The sequence below is a fragment of the Oncorhynchus clarkii genome, chromosome 23, assembly GCF_045791955.1.
Source record: "Oncorhynchus clarkii lewisi isolate Uvic-CL-2024 chromosome 23, UVic_Ocla_1.0, whole genome shotgun sequence".
Classification (NCBI taxonomy): domain Eukaryota; kingdom Metazoa; phylum Chordata; class Actinopteri; order Salmoniformes; family Salmonidae; genus Oncorhynchus; species Oncorhynchus clarkii.
This window is the reverse complement of record NC_092169.1, coordinates 32723965-32744399: the sequence shown is the minus strand read 5'-3', so window position 1 is coordinate 32744399 and position 20435 is coordinate 32723965. Positions and strand designations below refer to the sequence as shown.

The following is a 20435-nucleotide window of genomic DNA, read 5'->3' as shown; positions in this document are numbered from 1 at the left end:
GTTGAGGAGAGAGACATATCAGCAGAATTGCTTCTCCAGCTGAGCAACTGGATAAAACTGCCAATAAAACTTTGCACCCTGCCATGCTAACATCAGTCCAGACCCTTTGTGTTCAGGGTACAATGTGCAGGCTGATTTCCTCAGAGTCTGGACGCTGCCTATGAGTCTGTCCGTACAGCCGCTGGACACACCGAGCAGTCACTTTTATTTTAGTTTGTTGTCGGTCAGGAGGGAGGCACAAAAGGAGCTGACATGCAGAATGTACCAAAGGAGTGGAGGGAAGAACAGAGCGTGGGAGGAGCAAGAGACAAAGATGTTAAACCGTTGGAGGGTAGAGAGGCCTTGTTCCAAAATAACACCGGTAACTCCAAACAGGACATGTCCACAGGGAAAGAGAAGAAGAATGGAGAGATGAACGGAGGGGGAAAGGAGATGGAGGGGATGGATAAAGAGTCGCTGATGATGGAGCTGACCCGTCTGGTTCAGAAGACAGTGAAGGAGAGTAGTTGGTGGGAGCGGAGAGGCATCGACATCACTATTCTGGCCCTCTCCTTTCTCCTGCTACCCCCAGGTAATCTATACACCCGTCTTACACACTTCATACACCCATATCACACACTTCATAAACCCGCCTCACACACTTCATAAACCCGTCTCACACACTTCATAAACTCGTCTCACACACACTTCATAAACTCTTCTCACACACTTCATACACACGTTTCATACACCTTATAGTCCTTATCAAGGCCAACATATGGTATGCTATTACATGTTTATATAGTGTAGGTTTACCACATTCAGTTCATCCTACCTCCAGGTAAGACATCTACCTGCACACCACAATACATACACCTGTCTCACACTTTATAGTGGTCCTCTGTAGCTCAGATGGAGCTTGGCGCTGGCAACGCCAGAAACATGGGTTTCAATTGTCGCTGAGGCCGCCCATTTGAAAAATATATCCATGACTAAGTCGCTTTCGATAAAAGTGTCTGCTAAATGGCATAATAGTATTATATTATGTTGTTTTAAAGGTAGGTAATACAGTATATATGTTATTATATGTTTATAAAGTGAGGTTTTAACACATTCAGTTCACCCTACCCCCAGGTAAGACACCTGTCTAACAACGGCAAAATTGGTTGAAATGAAGTATTTTCAACCAGTTTCTCTCACTGGGTATTAGCTTGGTTAAACCAGTCTTTCTCACTGGGGATTAGCCTGGTTAAACCAGTTTTTCTCACTGGGGATTAGCCTGGTTAAACCAGTTTTTCTCACTGGGGATTAGCCTGGTTAAACCAGTTTTTCTCACTGGGTATTAGCCTGGTTAAACCAGTTTTCTCACTGGGGATTAGCCTGGTTAAACCAGTCTTTCTCACTTGGTATTAGCCTGGTTAAAACAGTTTTTCTCACTGGGGATTAGCCTGGTTAAACCAGTTTTCTCACTGGGGATTAGCCTGGTTTAACCAGTTTTCTCACTGGGGATTAGCCTGGTTAAACCAGTCTTTCTCACTGGGTATTATTCTGGTTAAACCAGATTGAACGATGGGATCAATAATGAGAGCAGGATTCAGTCTGAAGAATATGTTTGTATAGCTTTACCACGTAACGTGTAACATGCAGATTTGTTCTAAACACACAGGACATTATGTTATTAATCCATTGTGCCAGTATTAGATCTTGAGCACTAACCTGGAACTTGATGTTGAGACAGGGACAGAGCAGAAATATACATGTTCTAATGTATAAGTAGACCAGTACATGGCCTCAATTAAATACTGATTTCAACAAGGCTGCACACACACCACACACATGCTTGATGTCTGATACTCCCTTGTCCTATCTGAGTCTGTGACCTCTTTCTAGGTCAGTGTGACTGGTATGTCACCAGAGGCTATGCTTAATTTGGCAGCTTGTTAACACACCTATCAAGGTTCATTGTTTGATTATCTTTGGAAATCAAAGTCTTTAGATTCAAAATGCTGTTATATTTACGATTTGAAAATTGCTTTACATGCTCTCCAATACCTATTTCAGATTTTTTATTGAACCTTTATTCATCCAGGAGGTCCCATTGAGGTCAGACTACCTATTTAACAATAGAGACCTGGACAAGAGGGCAGCTCAATAAAAACACTAAGCTCAAAACACAAAGATCAGCCAGTAAAGGGCCACATTTCTGTTTCTGCTATTTACAATGGCATGTAGCATTTTAGTAGCACTCTTCTCTGTGCTACTAATTCTCTGTCAACACTGGACAGTCCAGTACTGCCCTGGGGGTGTATTACTGTCAACATAGTGTATTACTGACCTTGTGACTTATCGCCTCCCAATGATGCTCTTCGAAATAGGAGGTGGGGAAAAGTGGAACATTAGCGCCAGAAAGATTTTAGGAATAGATTGGCAATATCACCTTACCAAAGATCCCCCGCTCCAAGAGAGGCATAGTCCAGGTGAAGCCCATTGAGGTTGCATACATTTGTCATGTATTCCAGAGTGCATGCATGAAGCTACTGCAAATAATTCATCATTTTAGTGTAAGTCACTTTGTAGTCTTCTAGGTCCATTATTTAGATATTGTTCCTAGTTCTTTCTCATGTTGGCATGACAACTTTGCAGGAGAAACCTATACCTGTGATGATAACCTGTACCCCTTACTCACAACATGTACCCCCTCCCATCCCAACACCTCCCAAGTAGCGATCCAGTTACCCTCTTTCATCTGAGCATCTCCTTTCAGTGCTGTAACCCACACCTTGGTACCGCAGTAGGGAGGCGGCCTGGCATGGTCGGGCTCCCAGATAACAGACTGTTTGCTGACTGTGTTCTGGGGAGGGAGGTCATCCAACACTGTGAACACAGCCATAAAACCTACCAGCTCTCACAGTCTCATGTCAGAATTAGATGTTCATCCATGTTCCTCAAAGGTCAAATTTAGAATTTGTTCCAAATGTCAAATTTCAAAGTGTCTAAGGTTAAGTTTAGGCATTAACTCCAAAGTTTCTAGTTTAGGGTTGGGTTCTGGTGTTAACTACAAATTCTTAAGGTTAGACATTAACTTCAAATAGTTAAGGTAAGAGTAAGGATTCTGGATAGAAACTTTATATCACTGGATTTGAACTTGCGACCTTTGGAATGATTTGCAGATGTTAATGCCCATCTGCCATTCTCGTCCACATCTCCTTAGCAAAACCGAAACCTACTTAAAGATGACAGTGCTCACTGTTGCCCCTAGTGGCCCGTTTCCATGTGTTCCATCAGTGTCCTGATGTCGTCAGACATGGATCGACGTCAAATACTGATTTGTATCCCGGGTGACCTGGCTGCATGAAACATCCCCTCCCTAGACCGGCGTGTGTTAACATACAAACACAGGAAGGGGAGTGAGAAAACCACTGTACTAAAACATGAAGGACTATGGCTGTAAATTAATCCCAGATTTTTTATTTTTTTTTTCACCTTTATTTAACCAGGTAGGCTTGTTGAGAACAAGTTCTCATTTACAACTGCGACCTGGCCAAGATAAAGCAAAGCAGTGCGACACAAACAACAACACAGAGTTGTCACATGGAATAAACAAACATGCAGTCAATAATACAATAGAAAAGGTTTATATATAGCATGTGCAAAAGAGGTAGGATAAGGGAGGTAAGGCAATAAATAGGCCATAGTAGCGAAATAATTACCACATAGCAATTAAACACTGGAGTGATAGATGTGCAGAAGATGAGTGTGCAAGTAGAGATACTGGGGTGCATAGGAGCAAAATAAATAAAATAAATAACAATATGGGGGGATGAGGTAGTTGGATGGGCTATTTACAGATGGGCTATGTACAGGTGCAGTGATCTGTGAGCTGCTCTGACAGCTGGTGCTCAAAGATAGTGAGGGAGATATGAGTCTCCAGCTTCAGTGATTTTTGCAGTTTGTTCCAATCATTGGCAGCAGGGAACTGGAAGGAAAGGTGGCCAAAAGAGGAATTGGCTTTGGGGGTGACCAGTGAGATATACCTGCTGGAGCGAGTGCTACGGGTGGGTGCTGCTATGGTGATGAGTGAGCTGAGATAAGGCGGGGCTTTACCTAGCAAATATTTATAGATGACCCGGAGCCAATGGGTTTGGCAACAAATTTGAAGCGAGGGCCAGCCAACGAAAGCATACATGTCGCAGTAGTGGGTGATATACAGTGGGGCAAAAAAGTATTTAGTCAGCCACCAATTATGCAAGTTCTCCCACTTAAAAAGATGAGAGAGGCCTGTAATTGTCATCATAGGTACACTTCAACTATGACAGACAAAATGAGAAAAAAAATCCAGAAAATCACATTGTAGGATTTTTAATGAATTTATTTGCATAGCGGAGAAGGTACAGATTCAAAATGGTCGATGATCTGTTTGTTAACTTGGCTTTCGAAGACCTTAGAAAGGCAGAGTAGGATAGATATAGGACTGTAGCAGTTTGGGTCTAGAGTGTCTCCCCCTTTGAAGACGAGGATGACCAGAGCAGCTTTACAATCTTTGGGGATTTCAGACGATACGAAAGAGTTTGAACAGGCTAGTAATAGTAGTAATATGGGCTTGCAACATTTTCAGAGGATAATTTTAGAAAGAGAGGGTCCAGATTGTCTAGCCCGGCTGATTTGTAGGGGTCCAGATTTTTCAGAACATCAGCTATCTGGATTTGGGTGATGCCAAAACGGGGGAGGCTTGGGGGGTGCAGGGCTGTTGACCTGGGTAGGGGTAGCCAGGTGGAAAGCATGGCCAGCCGTAGAAAAATGCTTATTGAAATTCTCAAGTATCATGGATTTATCGGTGGTGACAGTGTTTCCTAGCCTCAGTCAGTGGGCAGCTGGGAGGAGGTACTCTTATTCTCCATGAATTTTACAGTGTCCCAGAACTTTTTGGAGTTTGTGCTACAGGATGCACATTTTTGTGTGAAAAAGCTAGCTTTCCTAACTTCCTTGAAAAGTTGCAGATGTCAGTACTCTGGGCAAGCAAGGTCCACCACAGGAGAGAGATCAGGAACATCCACTTGCTTGACTGCAGAACAGAATGTTCAAGGAACCTGTTCTAGAATGTGTTTCAAATGGCAGGTGTAGAGTAGAGTGGAACATTGTCTATTGTTTGGCAAGACAATGACCATAGGAGTTGGCAAGACCGCACAAACAGATCTGGGACCAGGCAAATGCTAACATATTTATGCTAACATATGTATTCTACAGATCTAAGCTACTCTCCATATTGTGGAATATTTGCATTTAGAACAACATGTAAACTTGCTATCCATTGTTTGACTCCTATTCCCTCCCCTTGCCCTTATCCCTCTCTCCTCATCTCCTTGTTTCCTCAACCCCATCTCCCCTCTCCCTCTCTCCTCCAGCATTCCTGCTGCTTGGTTCGTCCCAGGCCCTGGTGTTTGTCCTGGGCATGGTGCTGATGGGCGTGTCCCATGCTGTCATCACCATCAAGGGCACCCATCTGGCAAGTCACGGATCGCTGAGCGAGTCCCCTACCTGGGCCGATGTCTGGGCTGTGTTTTTCATAGAGGTAAGAGAGAGATTGAGAGAGAGAGAGTGGATTGTTTAGGGAGGGAGGGACGGAGAGAGAGATTTTCCTGTTAGCCAAAGCTTCATCAATGAATTCAGCCACATCAAGCTGGGTTTAATCTCTCTTGAATTTTGGTTACTTTTGTTCATTGACCCAACATTTTATCCTTTCACCAGACATTATATTACAGATGAGGGAGGCAGGTAGCCTAGCGTTTAGGAGCGCTGGGCCAGAAACAAAATGGTCGCTGGATTGATTCCCCTTGACAACCACGTGAAAAATCTGTCAATATGCCCCTGAGCTAGGCACTTAACTCCAATTGCCCCTGTAAATCGCTCTGGATAAGAGTGTCTACTAAAATGTAATAACATAACTGCTGGACTTTGTCCTTAATTTGGCCTGTTTTTTCAAGCTAGTCATTCAGCTATCAGTCACTCATGTGTCAAGTATCTATGTTCATGACACGCTTGTCTGGATATCGATCCCCATGTCTGTGCCATTCTCTTTCATAGTGCTCTATGAAAATATAAACATGTTTGTCTTTGCATTTTCTAGTGGTGTTTCATCACACATCTTGATCACAAGTCTGTCTGTCTGTCTGTCTGTCTGTCTGTCTGTCTGTCTGTCTGTCTGTCTGTCTGTCTGTCTGTCTGTCTGTGTACAGGTGTGTGGGTCTTTCACAGCAAGGGCAGGTGTAACAAGCCACATTAAGATGCACCATGCCCACACCAACGTGATCGGCCTGGGTGACTCCAGCACCTGGAAGATACCCTACCTGCCCCGGGGTGTATACCTGTTCATTGCCCCCCTGGCTGTACCTGTTATCACTCCTCTGGTGGCACTAGGTGAGGCACAGCCAGGGTCTGTGTGTATGTTTTTCCAGCGGTAGTGTCTACCTGTTCACTATCTAAGACACATAATGCTCTGTCTCTGTTATGTTGCTGTTGTTTTTAAACAGGAACATGTTGATACAGTGCTTTCGGAAAGTATTCAGACCCCTTGACGTTTCCCAATTTTTTTTCAGGTTATCAATCTACAAACAATATCCTATAGTGACAAAGCATTTTTTTTGCTAATTTATAAAATAAAAAAACCATAAACGTTACATTTACATAACTATTCAGACCCTTACTCAGTACTTTGTTGAAGCTCCTTTGGCAGCGATTACAGTTTTGAGTCTTATTAGGTATGACGCTACAAGCTTGGCACACCTGTATTTGTTTCTCCCATTCTTTTCTGCAGATCCTCTCTAGCTCAGTCAGGTTGGATAGAGAGTGTTGCTGCACAGCTATTTTCAGGTCTCTCCAGAGATGTGCGTTCGGGTTCAAGCCTAGGCTCTGATTGGGTCAATCAAGGACATTCATAGACTTGTCCCGAAACCACTCCTGCGTTGTCTTGGCTGTGTACTTAGGGTTGTTGTCCTGTTGGAAGGTGAACCTTGGCCCAGTCTGAGGTCTTGAGCACTCTGGAGCCCGTTTTCATCAAGGATCTCTCTGTACTTTGCTCCATTCATCTTTGCCTCAATCCTGACTAGTCGCCCAGTCCCTGACGCTGAAAAACACCCCCACAGCATGATGCTTACACCAACATGCTTCACTGTAGGGATGGTGCCAGGTTTCCTCCAGACGTTACGCATGGCATTCAGGCCAAAGAGTTCAATCTTGGTTTCATCAGACCAGAGAATCCTGTTTCTCATGGTCTGAGTCTTTAGGTGCCTTTTGGCAAACTCCATGCGGGCTGTCATGTGCCTTTTACTGAGGAGTGGTTTCCTTCTGGTCACTTTACCATAAAGGCCTGATTGGTGGAGTGCTGCAGAGATGGTTGTCCTTCTGGAAGGTTCTCCCATCTCCACGGAGGAACTCCTCCCTGACCACCTCCCTGACCAAGGCCCTTCTCCCCAGATTGCTCAGTTTGGCAGGGCGGCCAGCTCAAGGAAGAGTCTTGGTGGTTCCAAACTTCTTCCATTTATGAATGATGGAGGCCACTGTGTTCTTTGGGACCTTCAATGCTACAGACGTTTTTTGGTACCCTTTCCCAGATCTGTGCCTCGACACAATCCTGTCTCAGAGCTCTACGGACAATTCCTTCGACATCATGACTTAGTTTTTGCTCCGACATTCACTGTCAACTGTGGGACATTATATAGACAGGTGTGTTCCTTTCCAAATCATGTCCAATAAACTGAATTTACCACAGGTGGACTACAATCAAGTTGTAGAAACATCTCAGGGATGATCAATAGAAACAGGATGCACCTGAGTTCAATTCCGAGTCTCATAGCGAAGGGTCTGAATAATTACGTAAATAAGGTCTTCTTTTTTTTAATGCATTTGCAAAAGTTTCTAAAAACCTGTTTTCGCTTTGTCATTATGGAGTATTGTGTGTAGATTGCTGAGGATTTTTTTTATTTAATCATTTTTGAATAAAGCTGTAATGTAACAAAATGTGTAAACAGTCAAGGGGTCTAAATACTTTCTGAAGGTACTGTATACAGTACATGTGTTTGCGTTAGCTAATCATGTGTACATGGCTGACAAAATAACGTGGTTGTTGTTCAGACGTATGGCACCTTCTAATTTGGATTGATATCTTCACCCCAAGCTGTGATGGTGTAACTGTCTGTCTGTATCTGTTCCTCTTTCTTTCTCTCTCTTGTTTCTGTATGTGTTTTTGTTTCTCTGTCTCTGTCCCTGTCCATAACTGTATCTTACTGCACTGTAAAAAATTACTCTCAGGATCATCTTTAAAAATACTTCCAACTGGTTACAAATAAATTAGTTAGGTTTTATCAATTGAAAAAAATGACATTTGTTGAAAGCAAATATATGATTCAACGCCAAATGTTATATTTGATTATTAACAAACCTACAGGTAAATTACAAAACAAATGAAACATTTCTGTTGGAACACCAACATAAAGTGTTTTAATAGGGCATTGGGCCACCACGAACCAGACCAGCTTCTATACTCCTTAGCATACTGTAGATTCTACAAGACTCTGAAACTTTATTGTAGGGATGCAGCACTATTCTTCCACATAGAGATCATTTGGTGTTTTGTTGATGGTGTTGGAAAACGCTGTCTCAGGCGCCGCTCCAGAATCTCCCATAAGTAGTGATGTTACGTTTTATACTGGAGCTCCGAGGCCTACATCGAAATCGCTAACGTCTCGATCACACCTACAAGGTCATTGTGCAAAATGGTACGCAGCCTTATCTGAATATGTGTGCAACAAAAGCTAAACATTCACCATCTGCTGACGTTTCTGTCAAGCTGTCTACACATACAATTTGTTTGATAAATCCAACACATGCACCACACAGAACCAGTAGCGGTGTGTGGGTAAAATCACTGGGGAAGCCAAGGCAGAAAAAAACATGTGTTGTGATAATTGTGTTGTTTGCTCTATAAACTGTTAGTTCATATGAATTGCAACCGTGACATATGCCTAAGGCCTAGACAATAAGAAGACAGTGGCAGAATACAATTAACTACACATTTGTTTCATCATTAAACCGGAGAGCAACATCTGTCCGGTGAAGTCCACAATGCATATTGCATGTAAGAAACAGTTACATGACCTACAGCATGGTCAAGAAAGTTAATGTTTCCAACATTTTCAGACTATTAAACAACCATGGAGAGTTACTGCAAGTTGCAAAGAAAGCAGGATCTGCCTCCACTATTCCAGCACCATTTCAACTTCAACATTCCAAAATAATCAAATTACCTGTGCTCTAATACAGCGACAACTAAATGATACCAAAAATGATTTAGTCCAATCAACGTAAGCTACAGTAAATATACTGTCCATGGTTCAGATTTGTGTGTGTGTGTGTGCATTTTTGCAAGTAGAAAAAACATGTTGACTCACCCTACTTGTATAGAATCGCCAATGCCATCCTGCTCTATTTCATGTTGAAGAAACGGACTATAACTTTTATTTTTTGTTGTCCTAGGCTACGTTGATAAAATGCTTGCTCGCTAGCCTAATTTCCTTTCATGGGAAATGTTATCTACTTATTAACATTAGCCTTCTACATCTTGCTACATATTGAACTTCCATTCTCTCAGTCCAGGGGCACAATGTATTTTATGGTTGGATCAGAATCGCCATTATAATCATTGGCCAGTACGGAAAATTACAGTTGAAGTCGGAAGTTTACATACACCTTAGCCAAATACGTTTAAACTCAGTTTTTCACAATTCCTGCCATTTAATCCTAGTATACATTTCCTGTCTTAGGTCAGTTAGGATCACCACTTTATTTTAAGAATGTGAAATGTCAGAATAATAGTAGAGAGAATTATTTTTTTCAGCATTTATTTCTTTCATCACATTCCCAGTGGGTCAGAGGTTTACATACACTCAATTAGTATTTGGTAGCATTGCCTTTACATTGCTTAACTTGGGTCAAATGTTTCTGGTAACCTTCCACAACTTTCCCACAATAAGTTGGATGAATTTTGGCCCATTCCTCCTGACAGAGCTGGTGTAACTGAGTCAAGTTTGTAGGCCTCCTTGCTCGCACAAGCTTTTTCAGTTCTGCCCACAAATTTTCTACAGGATTGAGGACAGGGCTTTAACTTGACTTTGTTGTCCTTAAGCCATTTTGCCACAACTTCAGAAGTATGATTGGGGTCATTGTTCATTTGGAAGACCCATTTGCGACCAAGATTTAACTTCCTGACTGATGTCTTGAGATGTTGCTTCAATATATGCCCATAATTTCCCTCCCTCATGATGCCATCTATTTTGTGAAGTGCACCAGTCCCTCCTGCAGCAAAGCACCCACACAACATGATGCTGCCACCCCCGTGCTTCACGGTTGGGATGGTGTTCTTCGGCTTGCAAGCCTCCCCCTTTTTCCTCAAAACATAACAATGGTCATTATGGCCAAACAGTTCTATTTTTTGTTTCATCAGACCAGAGGAAATTTCTCCAAAAACTATGATCTTTGTCCCCATGTAGTCTGGCTTTTTTATGGCGGTTTTGGAGGAGTGGCTTCTTACTTGCTGAGCGGCCTAAACAGGTTATGTCGATATAGGACTCGTTTTACTGTGGAAATAGATACTTTTGTACCTGTTTCCTCCAGCAAAGTACGTTCATCTCTAGGTAACAGAACACGTCTCCTTCCTGTGCGGTATGACGGCTGCATGGTCCCATGGTGTTTATACTTGCGTACTATTGTTTGTACAGATGAACTTGGTACCTTCAGGTGTTTGGAAATTGCTCCCAAGGATGAAGCAGACTTGTGGAGGTCTGCAATTTTTTTTCTGAGGTCTTGGCTGATTTCTTTTGATTTGCCCATGACGTCAAGCAAAGAGGCACTGAGTTTGAAGGTAGGCCTTGAAATACATCCACAGGTACAATTGACTCAAATGATGTCAATTAGCCTATCAGAAGCTTCTTAAGCCATGACATAATTTTCTGGAATTTTCCAAGCTGTTTAAAGGCACAGTAAACTTAGTGTACGTAAACTTCTGACCCACTGGAATTGTGATACAGTGAATTATAAGTGAAATAATCTGTCTGTAAACAATTGTTGGAAAAATGACTGGTGTCATGCACAAAGTAGATGTCCTAACCGACTTGCCAATACTATAGTTTGTTAACAAGGAATTTGTGGAGTGGTTGAAAAATGAGTTTTAATGACTCCAACCTAAGTGTATGTAAACCTCTGACTTCAAATGTAAGTAAAACCACAAGTCCAAATCCCTACCTCCATCCGTGGCTAATTTAGGATAGGGCCAATTTTAGCTAGCTAGCTACCAGAGGACAACAAAACAACAAGATGTTTCTATTGATGACGTATTTCTCTGAAGCTTTCCTGAACACTTTTCTTTGATGCACCAGGACCATTCACAGTTGAGCTCACTCAGTTTAGCTCAACGCAGATTGGCTATTATTTTATTTGAAAAATGTATTTCAAGGGAGGCCAAATGCTCACTGGCTTTCCTTGTATTCATTACCTATGAGGCAAAAATGTCATACTCTTTATGACCAGACCGCATCAGATAGATGGCCTACACATCCAGAGACAAAGGGGTGTTGTTTTTCTTTCTCCGGTGTGATACATTCAGAGATGAAATAAATCATTTTTTTCTTTTTTTCTTGGTCAATTTTTTGAAGAAGCCTGGCTTCGCTTGGCATCCATGAATACATGTCGCTGCACAGAACGTGCTACAACTGCCTCTGCAATGCATTACTGCAAGGCAAACGCAGCATTCCATTAGAAATGAATATACTTCTGATGTACCATAATGCAATGACGCTGTGTGTGATTGAGGTTGGTGTTGGTTTTGGTAGAAGATAAAAAGGCTACCCTGCGCAGGTCCTCCTGCGTGTGCAACGTCATCTATAATAACTTTGCTGTTCTAAATTATTTTGACCAGCAGGTGCCTCTAGTGTACAACATGTTGATCAAGGCCTGCAGTAATGAACCAATGTCAGACACAATTGGCAGGAAACACTCAATGCTTCAGGAAGCTTAATTTCCCCATAACTACCTGTCAGTGTTCAATTGGGTTGAGATCTGGTGACTGAGACACCCATGGCATATGGCTTACATCGTTTCCATGCTCATCAAAATATTCAGTGACCATTCGTGTCATGTCATCCTATGGGGGCTTAGCTATGGAAGCAAAATGAATGGCCAAAATAATGGTGTGTCCAGCATTTTTATACATGACCCTAAGCATGATTGGATGTTTATTGCTTAATTAATTCAAGAACCAAAACTTTGTGGAAGCATCTACATTCAATATACTTTGTATTCCTCATTTACTCAAGTGTTCATTATTTTGGCAGTTACTTCAAGTTGCAACCCATATTTCTTTCAACACTCAACTTACTTTTCCCCTTTCGTTAAACCTAATAAAGAACAAATAAACTAATACACTAAGTGTACAAAACATTAGGAACACCTTTGTAATATGGAGTTGCACCCCCATCTTTTGCCCTCAGAACAGCCTCAATTCGTCTGGGCATGGACTCAAGGTGTTGAAAGCATTTCACAGGGATGCTCACGCTTGTTGACTCCAATGCTTCCCACTGTTGTGTCAAGCTGGCTGGATGTCCTTTCGGTGGTGGACCATTCTTGATACATACGGGGAACTGTTGAGCATGAAAAACCCAACAGTGTTGCAGTTTTTGACACAAACCGGTGTACCCCGTTCAAAGGCACTTAAATCTTTTATCTTACCATTCACCCTCTGAATGGCACACATACACAATCCATGTCTCAATTGTCTCAAGGCTCAAAAATCCTTCTGAACGTGGAGGAGAGATTGACTTCATCAAATCAAATCAAAGTTTCTATCACGTGCGCCGAATACAACCGGTATAGATCTTACAGTGAAATGCTTGCTTACAGGCTCTAGCCAACAGGGCAAAAAAGGTATTATGTGAACAATAGGTAAGTAAAGAAATAAAAAGTTAAAAGACAGTGAAAAATACCAGTAGCGAGGCTATATACAGTAGCGAGGCTATAACAGTAGCGAGGCTACATACAGGCACCGGTTAGACAGGCTGATTGAGGTAGTATGTACATGTAGATATGATTAAAATGACTATGCATATATGATAAACAGAGAGTAGCAGTAGCGTAAAAGAGGGGTTGGCAGGTGGTGGGTGGCGGGACACAATGCAGATAGCCCGGTTAGCCAATGTGCGGGAGCTCTGGTTGGTCAGGCTAATTGAGGTAGTATGTACATGACTGTATAGTTAAAGTGACTATGCATATATGATAAACAGAGAGTAGCAGCAGCGTAAAATGGGGGTTGGGGGAGGGCAGCACACAATGCAAACAGTCCGGGTAGCCATTTGATTACCTGTTCAGGAGTCTTATGGCTTGGGGGTAAAAACTGTTGAGAAGCCTTTTTGTCCTAGACTTGGCACTCTGGTACCGCTTGCCATGCGGTAGTAGAGAGAACAGTCTATGACTGGGGTGGCTGGGGTCTTTGACCATTTTTAGGGCCTTCCTCTGACACCGCCTGGTGTAGAGGTCCTGGATGGCAGGCAGCTTAGCCCCAGTGATGTACTGGGCTGTACGCACTACCCTCTGTAGTGCCTTGCGGTCGGAGTCGGAGAAATTGCCGCACCAGGCAGTGATGCAGCTGTAGAACCTTTTGAGGATCTGAGGACCCATGCCAAATCTTTTTAGTTTCCTGATGGGGAATAGGCTTTGTCGTGCCCTCTTCATGACTATCTTGGTGTGTTGGGACCATTCTAGTTTGTTGGTGATGTGGACACCAAGGAACTTGAAGCTCTCAACCTGCTCCATTACAGCCCCGTCAATGAGAATGGGGATGTGCTCGGTCCTCCTTTTCCTGTATTGCACAATCGTTTCCTTAGTCTTGGTTACGTTGAGGGATAGGTTGTTGTTCTGGCACCACCCGGCCCGGTCTCTGACCTCCTCTCTATAGGCTGACTCGTGATCGGTGATCAGGTCTACCACTGTTGTGTCATCTGCAAACTTAATGATTGTGTTGGAGTCATGCCTGGCCATGCAGTCGTGGGTGAACAAGGAGTACAGGAGGGGACTGAGCATTCACCCCTGGGGGGCTCCAGTGTTGAGGATCAGAGTGACAGATGTGTTGCTACCTTCCTTCACCACCTGGGGATGGCCCGTCAGGAAGTCCAGGATCCAGTTACAGAGGGAGGTGTTTAGTCCCAGGATCCTTAGCTAGCGATGATCTAAGGACCTGCCCTCCAAGACACCTAAACCACCCGATGTCACAGGAAGGCATAAAAGATAATCAAGGACAACAACCACCGGAGCCACTGCCTGTTCACCCCGCTATCATCCAGAAGGCGAGGTCAGTACAGGTGCATCAAAGCTGGGACCGAGAGACTGAAAAACAGCTATCACTAACATTGAGTGGCTTCTGCCAACATACTGACTCAAATCTCTAGCCACTTTAATAATAAAAAATTGGATGTAATAAATGTATCACTAGTTACTTTAAACAATGTCACTTTATATAATGTTTACATACCCTACATTACTCATCTCATATGTATATACTGTACTCTATACCATCGACTGCATCTTGCCTATGCCGTTCGGCCATCGCTCATCCATATATTTACATGTACATATTCTTATTCATTCCTTTACACTTGTGTGTATAAGGCAGTTGTTGTGAAACTGTTAGATTACTTGTTAGATATTACTGCATGGTCAGAACAAGAAGCACAAACATTTCATTACACTCGCATTAACATCTGCTTACCATTTGTATGTGACCAATAACATTTTATTTGATTTGAGCTTTGAGGGTACTATGGTGTTGAACGCTGAGCTGTAGTCAATGAATAGCATTCTCACATAAGTGTTTATTTTGTCCAGGTGGGAAAGGGCAGTGTGGAGTGCAATTGCATCAGATTGCATCAGATTACATCATCTGTGGATCTGTTTGGGCGGTATGCACATTGGAGTGGGTCTAAGGTTCCTGGAATAATGGTGTTGATGTGAGCCATTACCAGCCTTTCAAAGCACTTCATGGCTACGGACGTGAGTGCTACGGGTCTGTAGTCATTTAGGCAGGTTGCCTTCGTGTTGGTCACAGGGACTATGGTGGTCTGCTTGAAACATGTTGGTATTACAGACTCAATCAGGGACATGTTGAAAATGTCAGTGAAGACACCTGCCAATCCATCTGGCCCCGCAGCCTTGTGAATGTTGACCTATTTAAAGGTCTTACTCACATTGGCTATGGAGAGCGTGATCACACAGTTCCAGTCTGTGATAGCAAAACAGTCCTGTAGTTTAGCATCTGCTTCATCTGACCATTTTTTTTATAGTCACTGGTGCTTCCTGCTTTAATGTTTGCTTGTAAGCAGGAATCAGGAGGATATAATTGTGTTCGGATTTACCAAATGGAGGGAGAGCTTTGTACGGGTCTGTGTGTGGAGTACAGGTGATCTAGATTTTTTTTTTTTCTGGTTGCACATTTAACATGTTGATGGAAATTAGGTAGAACTGATTTAAGTTTCCCTGTATTAAAGTCTTCGGCCACTAGGAGTGCCGCCTCTGGCTGAGTGGTTTCCTGTTTGCTTATTTCCTTATACAGCTGACTAAATGTGGTCTTAGTGCTGGCATCCGTCTGTGGTGGTAAATAAACAGCCACTAAAAGTATAGATGAAAACTCTCTAGGCAAGTAGTGTGGCCTGCAATTTATCACAAGATACTCTACCTCAGGCAAGCAAAATCTAGAGACTTCCTTACATTTCATGCACCAGCAGTTGTTTACAAATATGCACAGACCGCCCCCACTCGTGTTACCGGAGTGTGCTGCGTATATCCCGCTAGCTGAATATCCATGTCATCATTCAGCCACAATTCCGTGAAACATAGGATATTACAGTTTTTGATGTCCCGTTGGTAGGATATTCGTGATCGTACCTCGTCTAGTTTATTGTCCAATGATTGCATGTTGGCGAGTAATATTGACGGTAACGGCAGTTTTCCCACTCGCCTTCTGCGGATCCTTACAATGCATTCCGCTCTGTGTACTCTGTACCTGCGTCTCTTCCTCTTGCAAATAACTGGGATGTTGGCCTTGTCGGGTGTTCGGAGAATGTCCTGTGCGTCCTGCTTGTTAGGTGAGTGATCGCTGTCCAGTATCCAGAAGCTCTTTTTTGCCATAAGATACGGTTGCATAAACATTATGTACAAAATAAGTTACAAATAACACAACCCCCCGCCCCCCCCCCACATAATAGCACAATTGGTTAGGCGCCCGTAAAACTGCTCCCATTTCTTTCGGCGCCATTTTAGAAGAGACCTCTTCTACATTTATTTTATGAGAGGTTGAATGCACTAGGCGGTCTGTCTGAACTACTGGCACACAGCTCGGACACCCATGCATACCCCACAAGACATGCCACAAGAGGTCTCTTCACAGTCCCCAAGTCCAGAACAGATTATGGGAGGCACACAGTACTACATAGAGCCATGACTACATGGAGCTCTATTCCACATCAAGTAACTGACGCAAGCAGTAAAATTAGATTTAAAAAACAGATAAAACACACCTTATGGAACAGCGGGGACTGTGAAGCAACACAAACATTGGCCCACACACACACACACACACACACACACACAGTAGATATGTGGTAGTGGTGGAGGCGCCTGAGGGTACACAGTGAGTTGTGAAATCTGTGAATGTATTGTAATGTTTTTAAATTTGTAGAAACTTAATATTGATTGACCCCAGGAAGAGTAGCTGCTGTTTTGGCAGCAGCTAATGGGGATCCATAATAAATACAAATACAAAATCTACACTGATTGAAGTGTATTTAACAAGTGACATCAATAAGGGACCAAATATTCCACCTGGATTCACCTGGTCAATCTATGTCATGGAAAAGAGCAGGTGTTCTTAATGTTTTGTACACAGTGTATATGCAACCCTTTTTTTCATGTTGTTTTCTTCACTTAGGAATTACCTATCCCAAATGTCTTCAATTGGATTACAAACAATTAAATACATGGAATGGCATCAAACACCGGGAGACCATGGGTTTAATGTATTTGAGACCATTCCACTAATACCGCTCCAGTCTTTACCATGAGCTCGTCCTCCCCAATTAAGGTGCCACACACACCTCCTGTGGTGTGTTGTAACTGACTGTGTCTGTCCCCGACTGTGACTGTATCTAACTGAGTTGTCTGTGTCCCTCTGTTATAGGTCAGCTGAAAGAGCACTCAATGGGCCAGGCCCTGAGGACAGTCCTGATGGTGTTCCTGGGGTTGTACGCTCAGTACTGGCTGTTGATCCATGTCTCTGGGTTCCAGTGTCTTTACAGCACCCTCCTCTGTATGCTGCTCTGCAGGGCTATGTTCTCCCTGCCCTACATACACGTTAACATCTTCCAAGTGAGAAAGCATATACACACATTGATTTAGGCAAGCACACACACGCACCCTCAGCAAAGTATATAATCAATGGGTAACTGACGATTTGGCTGGTATTATTTGGCTAGTAGGGAGCACCAGTTATGAAGGAAAAAACATCTCCAATATGTTGTTTCTCCATTTGTGTTACTATTGATGGCAGCAGTCTTGTCTCCATCCTCCCCGAAACTCCCACTGCGGGTGCCTGCTTGTATTTGGTCCTATTTCACATATATACAAGTGGGTATTAATGCACATGTGAATTTGACCCTGTACTGTTAAGACCATTGTAGAGGCATTTAACTGAATGGTGGGTCCATAGAGATAGAATAACATCTGTCTTTGGGTAGACCTCCTGCAGACAGATTATGCTCGACTCTGCATCTCATCTTCTACTAATTGTAAAAGTGTCCAGGGCAGCAAAATCATGCCAACAGTTTCTCTCTGGGTATCTTTCCGTTCAGTGAATCAGCGGGGGCTCACACACACACACACCTTTCCATTAAACCGTTCTCTCCTGTTCTGTACAGCACATTGGCCTGCCTATGTTCTCCCCGACCCGACGGCCCAAGAGGATTTACCAGATGACCCACGGGGTTCTGAACCTTCATCGGAACCCCCTGCTGGACTGGATCTTCGGACACTCCCTCATCAACTGTCACGTGGAACACCACCTGTTCCCCTTCCTCTCCGACAACATGTGTCTCAAGGTACAATGCAGACAACGTGCACCTCAATACAATACAACATGTATCTCAAGGTACAATGCAGACAACGTGTATCTCAACGTACAATGCAGACAACGTGCACCTCAATACAATACAACATGTATCTCAAGGTACAATGCAGACAACGTGCACCTCAATACAATACAACATGTATCTCAAGGTACAATGCAGACAATGTGTATCTCAACGTACAACGTGTCTTAAGGTACAATGCAGACAACCAGGGTTGGGGTTAATTCCAATTATATTTCTAATTCCAAATTAAATTCTAGAATTCAAGCAGGAAGTGGAACATTTTATTAGAATTGAATTGGAATTGCAGCAATCTACTTAAAAAAATAATAATAATAATTAGAATTTAGACTGTCTTAATTTGATTTAAAATTGTACATTTGAATTGAACAAGAACCGTCCTTGGAATTGGAATTTAGACTCTTCATTTGATTGAAATTGTACATTTAAATTGAACAAGAACGAACCATCCTTGGAATGGAATTGGAATTTCGATTGTCTGAATATTTATTGAATTGGAATTGAAGAAGAAAACCATCATTGGCATGGAATTGAAATTGATTTGGAATTTAGACTGAATTTTAATTGGAAAATAAAAACATCCCCGGAGTGGAATTTTACATTTAGAATTTTAAAACTGGAATTGTGTTGTAATTGTTCAAATTCCAGTTACTGGAGGTGATGCATTAAAATTGAATGCAAACTTTGTTTTCAATCGATCAAGTAATTATAATTGTATACGCACATTACTAATATATACATAATATCTATATAATCATATCTTTTTTTTTATGTTTACCAATGAGGAGTTGACATGCAATATATTTGTGGTTAGGTTATTTTGATCCATTTAAAGGGATAGTTCACCCTAATTACATATTGGTTTCCTTACACTTAAGCAGTCTATGAACTATGACATTGTAATTTTGTAATTTGGGTGAGCTTAAAGGTGAATAATGGAAAATGTAATAATGTGGAGAAGGGAGCAATTGCGGCCTGCAATTTGGGGCATTCCTGCATGTAGAACCCCACTTGATACTTCAATTTGTCAGTATTTAAGCTAGGACAGGCGGGAGGGGCGCTTCAGTACAGTAGGTGGCGTTAATGCACAATATTGTGGATGCCAGCCACCGATAGCTAGCGGTAGCTAGCCGCAGATAGACAGCGGTAGCTAGCCGCAGATAGACAACGGTAGCTAGCCAACCGTACGTCGGTAGACAGTGTCCTTCGTCCCTGCCTGTCGGGCACTGTTCATGAAGGACCCAATGGGATGCTCACCAGACTTGTCAGCTTCCAGGATTTGTGTACAGATCCTTGCGTCATGGTGCCGTGCATTGTCATGCTTAAACATGAGGGGTTGGCAGTGGATGAATGGTACGACAATGGGCCTCAGGATCTCGTCACGTTATTTCTGTGAATTTAAATTGCCATAGATAAAATGCAATTGTGTTTGTTGTCTGTAACTGATGCCTGGCCATACCATAACCCCATCGCCACAATGGGGCACTCTGTTCACAACAGTGACATCAGTAAACCACATCCCCACATTCCTGCAGTCAGCATGCCAATTGCATGCCAATTGCACTCTCCCTCAAAACTTGAGACATCTGTGGCATTGTGTTATGTGACAAAACTGCACATTTTAGAGTGGCCTTTATTTGTCCCCAGCACAAGATGCACCTGTGTAATGATCATGCTGTTTAATCAACTTCTTGATATGCCGCACCTGTCAGGTGGATGGATTATCTTGACAAAGTAGAAATGCTCACTAACAGGGATATAAACAAATTTGTGCCAAAATGTTGTACGTATGGAAAATGTTGGGGATCTTTTATTTCAGCGTATGAAACATGGGACTAACACTTTACATGTTGTATTTATATTTTTGTTTAGTGTAAGTTCCGGAAGTTCAATTGATTGTGAGATATGACAATGATACATTTTATATGATACATTTGGGTCGCGGGTTCACAATTGTACCTTTTATGAAACCTCTGCCAAGCAAGGAGGAAAGGAGCCAACCTAATCCCGCCTGCCACTGCAACCCCATTGGACATAATTTCACCTGCCAATCAACATTATCCATCTTCGCTCTGACTGTATTCTCGTTGCATCGTGTGATCAGATAATTATGGCAAAATATATCTACTAAAATGAGAGAGACAGACGAGTGTGTGTGCAACATAACGTCCACTTCATAGGATAACACAGTATATCGGCTAAAAGTCTATTTTATGTAAC

At 42.6% G+C, this 20435-nt stretch overlaps 1 protein-coding gene across 1 annotated transcript in view; it reads left to right on the top strand.

Moving 5' to 3' along the window:
• Window positions 1-98: 98 nt before the first annotated feature.
• Window positions 99-20435, top strand: part of LOC139381530 (fatty acid desaturase 6-like) — a 30475-nt gene continuing 10138 nt past the window's right edge. Inside the window, exons 1-5 of the mRNA XM_071125149.1 lie at window positions 99-571; window positions 5382-5548; window positions 6213-6393; window positions 17249-17436; window positions 17985-18164. Coding sequence (XP_070981250.1) covers window positions 253-571; window positions 5382-5548; window positions 6213-6393; window positions 17249-17436; window positions 17985-18164 — 1035 coding nt within the window. The 5' untranslated portion in view covers window positions 99-252. The remainder of the gene's footprint in view (window positions 572-5381; window positions 5549-6212; window positions 6394-17248; window positions 17437-17984; window positions 18165-20435) is intronic.